This window comes from Parus major, chromosome 13, assembly GCF_001522545.3.
Source record: "Parus major isolate Abel chromosome 13, Parus_major1.1, whole genome shotgun sequence".
In the NCBI taxonomy this organism is placed as follows: Eukaryota; Metazoa; Chordata; class Aves; order Passeriformes; family Paridae; genus Parus; species Parus major.
In genome coordinates this window covers 3,550,470-3,567,623 of record NC_031782.1, presented here as the reverse complement: position 1 = coordinate 3,567,623, position 17,154 = coordinate 3,550,470, and the positions used below count along the sequence as shown (strand labels likewise).

Below are 17,154 nucleotides of genomic sequence, written 5' to 3'. Positions count from 1 at the left end.
CTCCTCAGCCCGTTCCCAGGCCGCTTTCTTGTCCCTGCACTGCCTCAATTTCCCTTTAGGTATCTCCCCAACATGGATATTACTTCCAATCAAGGACCCAATGTTCCTTTGAGTCTAGTAGTGGCAGGGTTTTGGAGATCACCATAATCAGCAGCTCATTTTTAAGTTAGAGTGGTTTTCTCTGTTGTTTCTTCCCTTGCAAAATGTGACTTTTTGTTATTTGTATCCAGACAGAAAACAGCCAGAAAAAGTAGGTCTGCGAGGGATATTCTTCTTCCCTTCCAGGACCCAGAGCAGAGTGGGGATTTCCTATAGAGGCGACAGGAGCTGCTGTGATTTGTGATGGCAGGGACCAATCCCAGTCACTGGGCTGCTGCAAAGCACAGATACAAGGGCAAAGTTTAATGAGATTGGCAGCCACAGCCAAGATACAGAAATTACGTCGTCGTGACTAATTTTGCTGGATTGCATAAGAACTGCTTTCTCAGGAAAATTGTGTCCTCATATCCTCCTCGTTCTCACTTTTATTGTAAGCCTATAGAAACATGACGGTTTTAAAATCCCTGCCCTTCTCTCAGCATCCCTACATTGCGTGGGCACCCCTAGGGCTGGGAGAGCCCAGCTGGCAGGTACTCAGGTGCCTGCCTGCCAAAGGACTTTCCAATTTGGGTTTAAGTGGGCTGGAACAGCCAGGGAGGTACAGACACCCTGTTTCTGAAAGGGTTTGAGGGGAAGCTCAAAGGGTCTTTGCCCACTGCAGCTCTGACTTGATGCTTTTGTAGAATTACAGAATGGCTTGGAAGGGATCTTACAGATTTCATTCCACCTATCTGCCACGGGCAGGGACACCTTCTACTAGACCAGATTGCTCAGAGTGTTATCCAGCCTGTTCTTGAACACTTCCAGGGATGGGGCAGCCACAGCTTCTCTGGGCAATCTGTGCCAGGGCCTCACCAGACACTTTCCTTTTGCAGGTTGTCCTCAGGAGGTGGCAAAGCTCTGTCCCTGCTGGAGCACTGCTGACCACTGTCACCAGCCAGATATGCAGAGAGCATGAGAGCCCACAGGACCTGACCCAGGGGTCACTCAGAGGAAAGGAGAAGGCAAGAAAGGAAAAGAAGCAGTTGAGATCCATCAGCAGCTGCCACGGGGCATCAGCTCCCAGAGGGGGCCAACAGGCACAAATGAGTTGCAGTGCCACATCTCTTCTAGACCATGTCATTCCCAGCACACAAGGCTGAACATGTAAAGTGACTCTGCAATGCTCTCCAAGGTCACTGTAGAACAAGGGTCACTTTGGGAAGGGCTCTAGGCCTGCCTGGTACAGGCTCACTCCAAGCAGCTTTGGAGCTGATGAGAGCAGGACTGCTCCATCCTTGCAGTGACACCATGGATCCATGTTACAACCACACAAGCTCTCAAAATAGGATGGACTTTCCCCTGCAGCTGCTGGTTGGGTCCTGCCTCGTCATCCTCATCACGATCACCCTCTGTGGCAACATCATCGTCTGCCTGGCCGTCACCTTCGACCGCCGGCTCCGGAGCTTGACAAACTGCATCATTGTCTCCTTGGCCATCACAGATCTGCTGCTGGGGCTTCTGGTGCTGCCATTCTCTGCTTTCTATGAACTCACCAAGGAGTGGACCTTTGGCAGCGTTTTGTGCAACATCTACATCAGCCTGGACGTCATGTTGTGCACAGCCTCCATCCTCAACCTCTTCATGATCAGCCTGGACCGCTACTTTGCTGTCACCAGCCCGCTCCGCTACTGCCAGGTGGTCACTCCCTCCCGGGTGGCCGTGGGTTTGGTTGTTATTTGGACCGTTTCACTGATGGTTTCTTTCCTACCCATCCACCTGGGCTGGAACACCAACGGGACAGCAGTGCAAAACACAGGCCCCACCTGCAACAAGGAGTGCACGCTGGCGGTGAACCCCGTGTACGGGTTAGTGGACGCCTTGCTCACCTTCTACATCCCTTTGGTCATCATGTGCATCACCTACTACCGCATACTCAAGATAGCGAGGGAGCAGGCCAAGAGGATAAACCACACGTGGGGCAACACGCCCATGCCACCCATGGTGAAGGAGCACAAAGCCACCGTGACACTGGCGGTGGTGCTGGGAGCGTTCATCGTCTGCTGGTTCCCCTATTTCACCGTGTTCACCTACCGGGGGGTGTGGGGGGACAGCAGGGTCAAAGGCACACCCATGTCCATTGTTCTCTGGCTGGGCTATGCCAACTCAGCCCTGAACCCCATCCTCTACGGGACGCTCAACAGGGATTTCCGAGTGGCATACCAGCACCTGCTGCAGTGCTGGAGGACGGGACACCCCAGGAACTCCCACCTGCCTCCCCTCCAGACTGCCCAGCCCAGGGGCAGGCAGGGCCAGGGCAGGCAGGAGGGTAAACCTTTGAAACTGGAGGTGAGGAACAAGAAAGGGACCCTGCTCACCGATGGAGCCCTCAAGAGGTAAGAGCCTTCCTACACTCAGGACTTTGATGGTAGGTCTGTCCCCAGAGAAGAAGGCAGAGATAGGGACCCCACATCCTCCATGGACTTTTAAGCAACAAACTGATGCTCCAGCAGGAGATCCTTGCCCAGGCAACTCCTAAATTCAGCCACTCAGAAATCCATCAGCACTCACAGGAGCACAGCTTGCATCCCCTCCTTGCTGGCAGAGGAGCTGCAGGTATTCCAGCTTCCCACATGCCCTGGAATTGCCATCGTTCACAGGGAGCACAAAATGTCCCCTGGCTTTGCTGGGTAATGGGGACAGTTGCCACCAGAATTTGCTGCACAGAATGAGGTGAAGCTGTTAGCTGGGGCTGCTCCCCAAAATCAGCTGTGTCCCTTGTGAGGAACAGACAGCAAATTCTGGGCACAGAGAACTTGAGGGGTCAGGAAAGGTGACTGCCCATCCCAGAGGGGAAAATGGGAATTAGTCCTGGGACACAGTCAGAGCACCTGCAGCCAGGCTGAGAGTCCCTGCAGGAGCCAAGATCTGGGTTCCCAGCTCCCTGCAGAGCAGCTCAGCCACTTCCCTTCCCATGGGAGCCACGCACCCTCAGCATTGCAGCCATCAGTTTGCATCAGCAGTGAATTCAGCCAACAGCAAGTTCCATTCCTGTCTCTGGAAAGGGGCAGGACTAGCCCAAATTAGGCTGGCAGAGGTTTTTAGAAATACAAATACCCATGTAAAGTTAGAGCCAAATATTCCCTCAGCATCATCCCAAGCATGTTACAAGGGTCACCCCACCAAGGGGTGTGGTGAGGGAGCTGGATGGGAGCAAAGTGGGAAATTTCTGTGCCAGGCTGTCTCCCCAGCCCCCTCCCTGGGCACCCCCATCCCCACAGGGCTGTGCCACCCTCTCACTGCCTCGCTCCAAGGTGTTCACTCAGCCAAGCACAAGGAGAACGGAGCGGCAGGCTGTCAGTCTGCTGCTCCTGAGACTAATCTAACCTCTAAGCAGTGCCTGATAAGCAGCCCAGAAACTTTCCATCCATAGATAAGGAGTCCTTTGATTCCCTGTTCCCAGCGTGCCAGCAAAGAAGCCGCGCTCGTGCGCTCTCGCAGCACGTGCCCTTGATCCTGCCCCAGAAACAGTCTTAAGCCACCAAAAGGAGAACTCAGGGAGGTGAACCAAAGTTCACAGCCATCCTAAAGGCTGAGCCAGCATTGTGCCTCCCCCAGGGCACCAATGTGACTTTACCCAAGGGGCAGAAAAAGTGATACAGAGGGATGGATTAACGTGAGCAAATACAAGAATGCAGGTCCTGGGGATGCCTTTTTCCACTTCCAAGGAATTAGTGAAGCACACAGAGTTTTGGTAAATTGTAGGTTGTATATAAAAACATATGGAAAACATGTGTCTAAGGTGGTGGGGATGTTTCTGCAAACATACAGGGACAAAGAGAGCTATCCTCTTTACTCACTCAGAAGTGCAGCCCCTGGGCAAACCAGGAGCTCATGCACTGCAGCTGAACCAGGAGAGCTGGCGATGAGGAACAGCCTGTCAGGATTTCCCTGCACAGCCAAGAGAGAAGCAAATATAAATGTCAGTGTCTTCTCAAAATGCTGCCTTACCACAAAGGCACAATAATGACTTGGAGGGAGATAAAAGGGGAAGAAAAATGGGTTTCTGTTCCTCAGGCAGAGGGCAGGGTCACTGATTTCCTGGCTTTCACCCTCCCAGCTTTTCCGGGTAGAAAAGATTCTTCCCCTGGTTCCCCAGAGGGAACATTCAAGCAAGGGGATGTTTCTTGACCTTTCTAAATCCAGAGAGCTGCCCCCTGTCCGACACAACATCACTGCTGTGGTTGCTGCTCACAGTCAGATAAGAGTTGCTCGAGCACCTGCTTTTACTTTGTCTTCCTTCTCTTCATAGCCCTCTCACCTCAGAGCAACAACGCACCAATGATCATATGTGGCCCCTTCCAGCTCCTTTTTCCATAGTCTGATACATAAAAATCTGATGCTGGCAGATGATCAGGATCAACTAATACCACACAAGACAGGTGAGCACAGGATTTACCTGTTCACCAAAAACCTGGCAGCCAACTTCACTCCTAGCACAAACCAAGCTGGTTCTTCTCCCCTCTTCCTCTCTGCAGAGTTCATCTGCCCTGAATATGTTAACAGGAAAAGACCAACATAAATCATTCAAAAAACTCATAACCCCCCAGGGTAAGAACACCCAGAGCTCAGAAGAGTTTTACTCGCAGAAGCTCTGTGGGATCATTCAAGGGAAAGCAGAATTTTGAACCGTTGCCCTTAATAACAATGTTCTTTTCAGTTATGAGGTGTAGGAAAAAGATTAACAAACAAGAGTGGAAATACTGGAGAAGTGCAGCCAGTCTCAGGGGTCACTCAGAGTCTCAGTCAGGAGCAGGGCAGGGAATCAAAAGCCACGGGATGTCCACAGCAGCTGGGTGCTGGAGAGCATTTCCATCAGTGAGGACCAGGTAGGACCAAGCAGAGATGCAAGGAGAAGACAGCTGCTCCCATTTCCCCACCAGGCATCAGGAGAAGCCAGTTCCCTTTGGAAAGGGTCACTGTCCTAGTCACAACATGCCTGCCTCAGCTGCCAGCCTCAGGCAGACACTACCTGGTGCTTCTCAGAGCAAAGGAGGCTCAGCCAGGCTGGCACTGACAGACTGGTCTGTTCTTTTTCTCTTTTTTCTGTCTTCATGTGCAATTTAACCTTCCCAGCACTGGAGCTTTTCTGTGAGCCTCAGCCAGCCCGCTGCCCTAGGACCCGCATCCCCCAGCCTTTAACTCCTGGCTGCCCTCTTCCAAAATCCTGTGTGTGAGGTTGAAAGGACAACACTCAGCTTTCCTCAGCGCAAAACTCAGCAGCAGAAGCGAGATCTGCAGGGTGAGTACAAGGCCAGGGCTGCTGGGTGAAAATGAGGGAGGAGGCAGCTCTCCCTGCTGTGATGTCCACTGTCCTTGCCCTGCTGCAGGAATCCCTTCCTGATGGTACCTGGTGCAAAGGGTGATCCCATCACAGATGTATCCTCACTCTTTTATCCTTAGTTGCTCTCCAACCAAGTCCCAAGCCCAGAGGAGGTGCACAGAGCTGGGCCACCCTCTGTGGCTACCCTGGATTTCTGGGATTATAGAACCAGCCTGAGATGCCCTGGGAGATGGTGCATCCTGCCTGTCCCTCATGCACTGCAGAGGCAGCTGCATTCAGACCAAGAATTTCCAGCACACTTCATTTTCATGCAAGCCTACATCCATGTAAATTGCCAGCAGCTTTGGCGGAGATGCTGGCAGGGCTCCTGAGGTGAAGAGCTGATGCTGCACCAGGCATTGCTGCTCTCTCCAAGTGGTGCTGGGCTGCAGGCCACCACTGCCATGCATGGGGATGCCTCTCAGCTCCAGAGAGCCACTTTGTGCAGCCCTTCTCAGGAGGAGTCAGACAAGGTCACCCTGCCCTCCACGTGCTCTCCCCTCCAATGCTGCATGCTGATAACCTGGGCTCTCCATATTGACTGTGCCTTGGTGGGGAAACAGTGACCCACGTGCTGGAAGCTGGGCACACTTTGTCCCTGCTGCACCCTGAGCACTTCTAACCTTAGCCAAGGTCACAGCAGTAATGGGAGCTGGAGCTGGAGCTCTCCACACACACAGCTGGGAGAGAGATGGAGTACAGGGACCCCCTGCCCTGGGGTGCAGCATAAACCTGCACTTCTCAGGGGTACTCCCTGTGAATCACCCTGGAAATGCCATTGCCCACCAGCAGAAGGAGAACCAGAGGGCTGGAGGCTGCAGATGCTGTTCTTTGGGGAGGCATCACTGCTGCCCTGCAGGAGGAGCAGGGTGAACCCTCCAGTCTGGAAACCACAGAGCACAAAGTGAAGGTCGCCAGGGCAGGCACAGTGCTCACCCCCTGGCAGTGTCATCTCTGCTGCTGTCACTGCCCAGCAGTGACAGAGGGGACACCAATTCCAGCTCTTCTGCTTCATGCTTTCCATTTCTGTGCATCTGTTCTAAGACACATGTAGTTTTTGTAAGATAAAGGCAAAATGCCAGCCACCCCCTGAGAGGCTGCTGATCTAATCAGCAGAATGAAGCAGAGGTCTGGAGAGGTTTGCAGGAGATCTTAGTTCCTGGTGTGACCACAGATTTCCTCTCTGCACCATGGGGGTGGTGACAGGAAATGCCACCTTGGAAAGGACACCCAACCAAAGAATTCCTGACCAAAAAACTTCCTGACCCACAGCAGGGAGAGGGGCCATGGGAGAAGCAGCCCCTGGAAGCAGAGCACTGCTAACTCCAGGACATCAATTTTTGTCAGGCTACGACTCTGACAACTGAGCCCTGCTGCTGCTAGCTGGCCCGAGGGGCAGGAAGAACAGGCAGAGAAAGCCACACAGCAAAGTGATATTGCTCAGAGGGGAGTTGGGTGATAGGTCTTGGGGTGGTTCAAGCCTGCTCAGCTCTGCCAGCACTCAGCATTTAGTCGAGAATGCCTAGAGCATCCTCACAGCATCACATCATGGTCCCTCCCAGGCACAGCAGGTGCTGAATGCAGCACCCCTTACACTGGGAAGCAGGAGAGGAGGGGAAACAGACCCATCTGTGTCCTGTAAGGCCACTGATGTCCCTCTGTGTTCCCCTGCAGGATCCCTGCTCTGGCATGTGGCATTCGCTCCATCCCCAAGCACTGCTGGAGAGGCCTCTGCCCACCCAGGTTTCTTCCCAGGAGGGTGGTGTGTTAGAAGAGCCCTCAGAGGAGCTGCAGAAGAACATCTCCCCTGGCCTTCTGAGCAGTGACACTTTCAGCATCAAGCCCCGATGCAGGAGAGATGCCTGAGGAGCTGGGTCAGGAGGCAGGGCTGGGAGTGCCCTCTCCAGACCCATGGCACAGGGTAGAGGGGAAAAGGGACTGATGTTGAGGTCTTGGTGCCAGGCAGTCCAGCCTAGGATGGAGAAAAGTAGAACAGGCACCATCTTCCCTGATGTCCTTGGGATGTATCCACCCCTGAGAGGAGGCAAGGGCCTGGTAGATGGGGGTGAAGTGGCAAGAGGGCTCAGCGTGGTGGAAGTTGACAACCACAAGTGCCGGATGTCCGGGCACAGGACGTCCCAGTCCCTCAGCATGCATGCTGTGCATGGCTGCCTCCCATTCCTGGGGCTGTCCTTACACCAAATCACCTGTCCCAGCCCTAGTGCAACGCAGAGAGAAGCCCTGGAGCCTGCTGGGCCATGGGGAGACACTCAGCAGCCAGGGTTTGCCCCAGGCTCTGCCCTCCCCAGCAGCCCAACAGTAAGGCTCCCAAAAGAAGATGTTTCTTCCCTGAGTGTATGCAGAAATCATCAGTGGTATAAAAATCTATTTAAGACAGAAGGAAAATGAGATACTTGATTTTTGTGGGTGTGTGTGCTTTGTCCTGGGAAGAGGCTCCCTGCCCTGCTCCACCCTGCTGTCCCATGCCCATCCCTCTGCCAGGACAGAACCTGGACACCAGCACAAACACCCAAGACACAGGCACAGCTGCCCTGGGCAAGGCTGGCACTCCCCAGAGCACATCTTACCCTGTGGCACCAACCAGCTGGTCCCTCTGTGGTCCTTGAGCTGATGGAGCAGGGGACACCTTTGCCATCCCCCAGGAGGCCCCAGCTCAGGGCTCCCCCTGCTTGCTGCAGGCACGGCCTGGCCCCAAGCTCCAGCCACACCGTGGGTATCACCCACTGTCACCATCACCCATGGCAGGGCCAGGCTCCCTGACCTGGCACAGCACACCCCACTCACTCCCAAAACTCCTCAACACCCCCCGAGCCACCACAGCACTGAGCGTCAGCATCTGCCACCGCTAATTACAGACAGCAATTATCACCCAAAGAGCGAGGAAAGCTGAGAGAGGGGAGTGCTGCAGCCCCAGTGCCTCCCAGCACCCAGCCAGACACCAGTGGGCAAGGAAACATCCCCAGCAAGGTGATGCCCTGGCAGGCGAGGTCCCCCCATGGGATAAGGAGCTATGAAACTCCTGGGCTGAGCCCACCAGAGCAGACTGAGAAGTTGCCTCAGCAGCAGCTTTACAGAGCAGCAGGAGCTGAATCCCTGCAGAGGAGCACACGGAGCTCTCGTCTTCCCCAAACAAAGCCGGCAGGAGCAGGCCGGAATCGCCTGCAGCATCCACGCTCCGCTCCAGCTCGGAGGAGAACTGGCAAACACACACCCAAACCCCTGCCACCTATGATAACAATTAGAGACTTATCTAATTGCAAAAATAATTGCAATTGAAGTGTTTAATTACCATACTAAGCAGGAAGAGCAGTTTCCTACTGTTCCAGTAGCACTCCCGATCCATCAAACAAGGTTTGGGGCTTGTTTGGGTGCTGGGTTTTTTTAGGTTTTTTTTGGTTTTCTTTTTTTGATTATTAGATTGCAGCCCCAGGGGATGAAGAGATTTGCTAATTAGGGTCTTGGAGAACAGCTACCAATTCACAAGCACTTGCTTTTAATTTCAATACTAACAAGGCTGGAAGGGGGAGAAATCCAAAATGCAGAACATCTGTGGCAGTGCTGGCTGCAGCAGCGCTGCCCCCAGCCCCTCCTCGCTGGGCTGGCACTGCCCAGGGACCATCCCAGAGACAGCAGGGATGGGCTGGGGGGTGCAAGTACTCCCCACAGATGGGATGGCCACTGCAAGCATGAGCAGGGTGGAGCTGCTGCTCCGGGTCGCTGCTGTCACCGAAGCCACCACACAAACTAATCCCAGCATCGATCATCTGTCTAATCCCATCAGGGACCATCAGCTTTCTCAGTGATGGGCTAATCCTGGTCCTGAGGCAGCCGTTCCATCCCCTGGGGGTGCAGCAGCAAGAATTTCTCCAGGTGACATTCGGTTTTGTTCTCCTCTAAACTGACAACAAAAGAGAATTTAATTCTCTCACCAAGCAGCAATTCTGTGAGGGAAAAGAAACTGCTTAGGAAGCTCCCAACCAACATCTGCTCTCTCAGATAGGAAATATCCCCTGCTAGTGGGGAGCACAGGCAGGGCTGGCTGCCAAGTGCATGGGGACATCCCCATCCCCCTGTCCCTGCAGGGGACACAGGAGCTCACACTGCCCTGTGTACGACACCCAACCCTCACCTAGCTCCACCAAACCACCCAGGGACATCTTCCACCAAGCCACCTTTCACATCCTTGCCACAGCTCTGGGAAGGATCCAAAAATCTGCAGAGAGGAGACAGAGGGAAGGAGAGAAGTGCTCGGGAGGCAGGAGCAGCTGCAGGGCATCCAGGCGTCCTGTCCCCCAGGAGCACAGCTGAGACGTGGTGGCTGCCACGGGCCAGAGGCAAAGGAGTGTTTTATTTCTTTTAGATAAAAGAGAAACATCAGTAGAATGAGAAAAAACTGTGTTGGGGTTTTTTTTTTTCAGGCTGTCATGTGATTAAACACAGAGGAAACAGAAAGGTAGAGAACAGCCCCGAGCAGTGGAAAATGAGAAACTTTGTGTTAGAAACCTCAAGATTGAATTTTCTGGAATAAAATACATTTTGGGGTCAGTCACCCAACAGTTTTGGCTGGGGAATCAAGCCTCTGGAAAGGTTATGGAGCCCATTTCATCCCCACAAATCTGAAAAATTACATTTCCATGCCAAAGCATCCTGAAACCAAGGACAAGCACTCCCTTCCAGTAGGAAGGCGATGACCGTGGGGAAGGCATCATCAGGTGCCCTCCTGGCCTCAGCTAAACCCTTCTTGCCCAGCATTTCCCCACCATCAAGAATGCCAAGGCTGGCAGTGCCAGAGGCACGGGCTGACGCTGGCCACCCCAGGATGGTGGCCACAGGACCAGGAGCGGGGTCGTGTCACTGGGATGGTGGCCAAGGGACCAGAGCGAGAGGACGAAACCACTAGAGGGCACAAGTATGACAGAAACACGTCCCCACATCCAGGGACCTCCAGCTTCTGCAGCCCAACAGTCCCAGAGGTCCCCAAAACCCCTTCATCACCCCCACTTCCAAAAAAGTGCACCCTCAGCTCTGCCCCACCACTGACACCTCCTCCTGGTGGGCCAAGACCCCACCAGGCAGAGCTGGCTGTGGAGAGCCGCTGTCCCTGGCCAGGCAGTGAGATGTGGGTCCTGCAAGGAGCCATCTGGTCATTGCCAAGGGACACGTCCCACATCCCTTTGTCCTTTCCTTCTCCTTCCTCCCCCAGAGCGTCCTTCAGGCAGGCGCTCCCCTCCCCACTCCCGCAGCCTCCACCGCTTTCATTAAGGCTCTTCCACCAAACCAAACACCATTTGTCAGGGAAACAGCTGCCAGAGGCAGCTCTGCTGGAGCAGATGCCCCCGTGTCCCCCAGCAGACAGACATCGTCACACCGCCCTTCCCGGTGTGCCCACGCGTGTGTGCGCTACCTGTGTGGGTTTGCTGTCCTCAGCGCAGGATGGGGGCACACAGCCCTGCTTCCACAGCCACATTCCTGCTCCCAACCCCATGAGCACCCCGAGGTTTCTGTGTGGGTGTCAGAGCCGCTCTCAGCACCTGAGCTGCCCCATCACTCCACCCAGCCTGGGCGTAGCTGGCAGGTGCTGTTATCCCGGGGGTGTTTGCACACCTGTCAGGGCCTCCAGGATGGGATCTCCTCCCTCACGGATCACAATTCCCATCCCACGGGCGGCAGCCGGTCTCCTCCCTGCCGGCAGGAACCCAGAGCCGCTGGAGGCAAAGGCAGCAGCACCCCCCGACCCCGTGCACACAGGGATTGATGCTGATTAAACACAGCCCCGGTGCTGATAATTAATTTCTCAGAGGATGAATTAGTTGGGAAAGCTCCAGAATGAATGTTGTTCTTCCTGCCACAAAACTGCTAGGTCTGTTAGGGCTTTTTAAAAAATCTAAAAGCAAAGGGGAAGAACATCCCCTGATGAAGAACCACAGCCGTGGCCTGGGCAAGGGGTGCCCACTGCGTTTGGGATCTCTGCTGGGGCTGTTCTCTGGATCCATGAGGTTGCAGGCAGGGCAAGAGGATGTGCTGGCACTGCCCATTTCTCAGCAGTCAGGAGAGTCTCAGAACAGGCTATGGGTATTGGCCAAACGCCCTCCAGCATCTTCCTAGACCCATCTCAATCCACACCTTGGGCTGAGACATCCCCATCTCCCCATGGCAGCTGCCCAGGGAGCCACAGGGATCTGTGTGAACACCCACCTGCCCTCTCCCCAGGCACTGCCTGCCATCCATGGGGCTGGATGTGGCTGTCCCCAGGCCAGAGCTGGTTCTCGTGTCCCTCAGCCCTCCTGCCGTATCACGGCCCCTCCAGGCCGCGGTGGATGCGAGTGCGGAGCGAGCAGCCCCTGCAGACAGCGCTATTACGCAGGGCTCTCCATCCCTTTTGCTTAATAGGAAGCATTTTTCTGTTTCATTTCCCTTACCCTTGGAGCTGAAACCGCCTTTCTGCAGCAAAACACACCAAGCCAAGGAAATTCTTCTCTTTTTCCAGCTCGCAAACTCCCCTCCCTCCTCCGTCAGCAGGAATGTCCACCCCTTGCCTTGGGTACATTTTCACTGTTGGAGGGACAAGTGAACCCCACCCCTGTCCTCCCACTGGCACCTTGGAGACAGCAGGGACAGAGATGCTGAGGGGGCTGCAGGATTCTGTTCTCTCCATGTACAGATCTTACAAATATTCCCAAATACGGCAGAAGGCAAAGCCTGCCCTCGGCTCACCTCCTCTGGCCCTCCCTGAGGGCACTTCACTCGCTTGGCCTGCTTCAAGGCTGGGCTAAGTCCACCATTCGTTACTGGGTAATTAAGCTCTTAATTAACAGGCTGATTTCCCCTCAGAGCCCTGCCAGCAACTCTTGGTCCCTCTGTCAGCTGCCTCCCAGCAGGGCAAAACCTGCAGGACCTGGGGAGCGCTGCTGTCCCAGGGATGGCTCCGAGGCGTTTTTCCTGCCTCCCCCAGGATCTGTTCCTGCCATCCTGGCGCTGGGGCACCACGACCCAGTCTGAAGGCGTGAGCCTGTTCCAAAAATGCAGGAGCAGTGACACATGACACAGCGAGCCTGACACATGTCTGGGCTCAGAGTGACACCAGGGAGTCGGGTACAAACAGGGGTGAGACACTGCCACCATAGGTGATGCTTAAGCCTAGAACTCCAAGACTAGAAAACCTCCCATCTTATAAGCCTTAAGAAAAAAAATAAAAAATAAAAAAAAAAAAAATTACAATATTCGAGATATTCCTGCCTAAAGGAAAAAAAAATCTCTCGGCAACCTTTGCCTCCAGCATATCCCCTCTGCGTGCTCCTCCCTCCTCCGGGAGCTGGCAAAGGAGGCAGCAGTGCCATGCCCCAACCCCGAGCTGGCTGGACCGTAGGGGATAACGTGGAGACCCTGCCCCAGGCTCCCCACCAGCCTCCAAACCTCAGAGAACCGCAGCAAACCAGCCGTGATGAGCCGCCGTCCTCGGTGAGATGGCAGGGGCTGCCCTGCAGCGCTCCGTGTATTCATCACTTGTCAGCTCCCCTTAGCCGTGAAAAGAGAGTTATCCTCCCCCCGGGCAGAGCCGTCCCGGTCCCAGCAGGGCTGGGGACACAGGGGGCTGCCACCGAGCCGTCCCCATCCCGCTGCCGGGGTGTCTGGCTGGGAGGAGAGACGCGAGTTTGGCTAATCCAAGTGGAAACTAATTGTGTTTCATTGAGGTTTTATCTCTGCAACTGGCAACATGCTCCTGCAGGAGATTTAGTGTGAAGTTGTCTGGTCCCTGCCAAGAAGGCTGTTTGGTTTTTTTTTTTTTAGAGAAAGCACATTATGCACCAAAGTTGAAATTCAAATCCCTTTTCCTTCATTCCCAGAGTATATTTATGATGCTCCAGATATTCCTCAGTGCATCACGGTTTGTGGGAAGCCCCCAGTCACTGCAGGAGCCTGGGACCAGCTCAAAGAGCTGCCTGAACTTCTTCTGCTTTATGTTTTTCCCTTTGCTTTAAGTTGTTGCAGCGTGAGTGGGGGACTGTGGGCGGGCAGGGCAGGCAGGGATGAAGCTGATGCACAGGAATGGCTCCAGGTGAACTCCCCCAAGCCCTCCCAGGGCTTTCCAACCCAGCTTTGCTCCTCTCCATCCCAGCCCTGATGTAATTTCCACACCCCCGTGCCCCCTGTGTGCAGTCTGGTGCCTGCAGTCTCATCCTGGATGGGGTTGGCAGCAAATCCGGTGTTTTTCCCTAAAGATGCTCCACTTCTCCCTTCGTGGGGGTTTAGCAGGTTTCACGTACAGCCATGCCAGGAGGTGAATCAGCCCAGCCTGGAGCCTGCACCAAGAAGGGGGAGGAAAGAGGGGGGCACAAGGAAGGGCAGTTATGTGAGTGCAGAGGGGGAAACACAGGACTGCAGCCCTTTCATCCAAACCCTTCGGGGTGTAAACCCACCTGGTTTGATGAAGCAGGCTGGGAGGGTGGATGGGTGGGGGGCTCCTTCTCCCCACCCAGCAGCTCCTCTCAAGGCAGCAGGACAGGCCCAGCATCTGCAGTCACTGGAAAATCACGCTCCATTTCCAGAAAGGAAAGCAAAGTGTAAATCTCCCTCTCAGACACACATTTGTTCCTCTGCAGCAAGAAAAGTGGCGAAAGCTTTGATTTCCGAGCTGGGAGGGAGTGACAAATACATCAGCAGCACCCTGGGTGCAGAGGGAAAAAACATCAATTCTGGGATTACACCAGCGGCCACCGAGATTTCTCCCTCCCTGGCTGTAACCCAGAAACACCACAGGTTTCTCTGCCGGCCCTGCAGCTCTCACCTCTCGCTGTGTTGGGGGAAATCTGGATACCTTTGTGGTCATGAGGGTGGTTACTGCACCTGTGTTAGCCCACAAGTGCCAGGCTGGGGGGAGGCAGGGATTTCCCTGGCTGCATTTCACATTCAGAGCAGGCTGGCCGTAGTGCTCGGCTCTCCCCAGAGATTCCCTTCATAAGAGGGAGCAAATTCCACTTATCCATCCAGGGGAAATTTGCATTTTAAATATCCCAACTCCAAATGTCACCCAGTTTCATCCCCTAAGCTGAACAAATGCAGTGGAGCAGGGAGGGGGCCAGGGTGGCTTACCAGTGTGAAGAGCCAGGAAGAAATGAAAAAAACCAAGGTCAAAAGCATGTACAGATGTTTAATCTGTGCTGAGGTTGAGGGTGGGAGCAAACATGGCAGAGACCTTCCCCCTCTTGCAGCCTCCATCGGGCAGGACACGGGGGAACAGGTATCCAAGGCTCCAACCATTAAGGATTAGGGATTTCGTGTTCGAGATTTTGTTTACACAATAAGACTCAAGACTGCATGGAGTGTAGGTGGATTCTCCCCGGTGCCTGCAGAGGGATTAGTGCCTATAAAGCAGCCAGAAAGAGCTAAAAATTGGAGAGATCAAAGTGCAGGAAGAGGAATCCCACGTTCTCAGGGATGGGAGGGGAGGAAGAGGGCAATGGTCAAGCCTGACACAATTGGGGCTGCTGGCCCTGGAGAACATGGGGAAAGGCATGGAGCATCCTCACGCTGCAGCTGCAGGGATGCCAGGAGGCACCTCGGGGAGCAGCCGGACCCCAGGTGTTTTCCATCCTCTCCTGAGGCCGCAAATTCTCCCTGGCCAGCTCTAGTCTGCAGGAGAGGGATGAGCCCAGCCCTTCCTGAGCTCTCTGCTGCCACAGGCCCATTTCTGGGGAGCACAGCAGAAGAGGGGTGTCCAGCCTGAACCCCTCTGCAGTGCTGGGGCGCAGGGGGAAGCTCAGCACTGTGCCCTGTAGGGAGGGGAGCCTGATCCTGCTGTTCCTACCATGACCAAGGTGGCACTGCCACAAGTCAGCCCATGCCACATGAGGAGGGAACACACTCACCTGGGCCTGGGGGGACTCTGCCAAAGCCCTGGACCTGCAGTGCCCAGCCTGCTCTCCCTGCCTGGCTGAGCAAACGAGCCCTCTCCTCTTCACCTCATTAAAGCCATGAACTGATTCGATTAAAATGGGGCACCAGCCCTCGTCCCCAGAAGGCAAATGGGATGAATGTTTAAGGCATTAAGTTTTCTGCCCCCCAGCACCTCATTACCAGTCCAACCCTCAGAGCACAGGGCACTGCCTGCTGCCAGCTCCCTGCCTGCCACACACAGCCCCTGCCCCACACCTGGGGACAGATAAACTCACCAAGGCCAGGAGAAGTGCCAGCCCTGAACTGCTCTTGGCCCCAGGGACTCAAGCCCAGTGGGGCCACCCCCATGGAAAAGCAGCCCAGGCACAGGAGGCTTACAGTCACCTCCAGTGCTGGCACCTGGGGGTGTCTCTGCCTGCAGCAGCCCGTGGCTGTGGGGCTCACAGGTCAACAGGCAACCCCTTTTCCTCCTTGGCAACTGCAGTGCCTGAGTTTACCCCATCACTCTGTTTTTTGGGAAGCACAGAGTGCCTGTGCTCCCCTGCACAGCCTCCCTGCATCCCAAGCCTCTCCCTCACTCAGGCACGGGACACAAGTTTTATCCTCACCCCTGTCTCAAACCTGCGGGCAGGCAGGCTCTCCTTTGCCAGAAATGAGTCTGAAACGGTTCAGAGAACTAATTCCCTCCCTCCTTAATGCATGGAAGCTTCTTACGCTAAATCTATACAGACACAATTAGCATTATTCATATTCCATATGCTCCGCTCCCTTGTGATGAATATTAATCTCCTTCCCGCTCCCAGGCATTAGAGATAACGGCGCTGCTGCAGTGGCACAGAGGGTCTGAGGGATGCTGCAGGTGGAGACAGTCTCATCCCCACCTCGGGAAGGGCAGATTCCGTGTCCTTTTGGAGGGGGGCTGGTTTTACAGCTGCGGGGCTGGGCTGAAGTGGGGTGTCCTTTCTGCTCCCATCCCGGCTGAACTGGGCTCCGCTGGGGCTGCTTCAGTCCCCCCGGGCACATGGCTGTGTCGGGCATCATGAAACCACAAACCTCCCCGCACCTTCCAGCTCTCCACAGGTTTTGGAGGTGGAGTAGGACTCAGTCAGACTGTCCTGCTTCTGCCAGCTCACATTTCGCAGCATTTCTTAGGCTGAGAAGTGGTCACGGACACTGCAGGAGCTAAACTGATGCCTCTTGGTGTTGACCGGGGCAGGAGCAGCTTTGCCGGCATCCCAGAGCATCCCTGCTGCAGCCCCTGAGATCAGCACAGCTGGGCAATCGCAGTGCCCGGGACACTGTCCCAGCTCCTCTCCCACCTCCCTGCACAGCATCTCCCCCTCAGCGGGGCACAGCAGCACCCACTGATGCTGCAAAAGGAGCGCAAGAAGGCGGCGGAGGAAGCGATGCAGCCAATGCAGCTCATGCACCGCCGCGATCCTGCAGGGGCACGGCGGGATTTGCAGTTCAAGGAGCGGCCATCCCGCACCCAGGCACGGCTGCACGGACCGTGCACAGCCCCGTGTCCGTCTGTCCGTCCATGCTTGCCCTCCACATGTGGCTCCAGGCCAGGCCGGGGGTGCTGTGAGTTGTGAGTGGGGGGCCCGGGGGCTGTGAATTGAAACGCCATACGCGTGGTGGGGGTGGAGAGGATCCAGGCCAGGAGGCACCGCGTCTCTATACATCCATTTGCATGCCTAATCCGCTGCCGGGGAGGGGAGCGTCAGGTCCCCCATCTGCTCCGCAGCTCACATCATTAGCTGGCTGGTTTCCGAGCC

At 55.1% G+C, this 17,154-nt stretch overlaps 1 protein-coding gene and 1 long non-coding RNA gene across 2 annotated transcripts in view; one reads left to right on the top strand and one right to left on the bottom strand.

The window, feature by feature from the left end:
* LOC107210811 overlaps positions 1-13,228 on the bottom strand; it is a 35,336-nt gene extending 22,108 nt beyond the window's left edge. The window contains exon 1 of the long non-coding RNA XR_004499353.1: positions 12,896-13,228. This is a non-coding gene — a long non-coding RNA (uncharacterized LOC107210811). The remainder of the gene's footprint in view (positions 1-12,895) is intronic.
* Positions 1,315-7,879, top strand: HRH2 (histamine receptor H2). Its single transcript, XM_033517751.1, has 3 exons — positions 1,315-2,474; positions 5,215-5,380; positions 7,136-7,879. Exons 1-2 carry the CDS (start codon positions 1,354-1,356, stop codon positions 5,231-5,233), a joined length of 1,140 nt encoding a protein of 379 aa, XP_033373642.1. The 5' UTR covers positions 1,315-1,353; the 3' UTR covers positions 5,234-5,380; positions 7,136-7,879.
* Positions 13,229-17,154: the final 3,926 nt, after the last annotated feature.

Coding starts and splice junctions, on each gene's coding strand:
- HRH2 (XM_033517751.1), top strand. CDS start 1,354: ATGAGAGCAGGACTGCTCCATCCTTGCAGTGACACCATGGATCCATGT.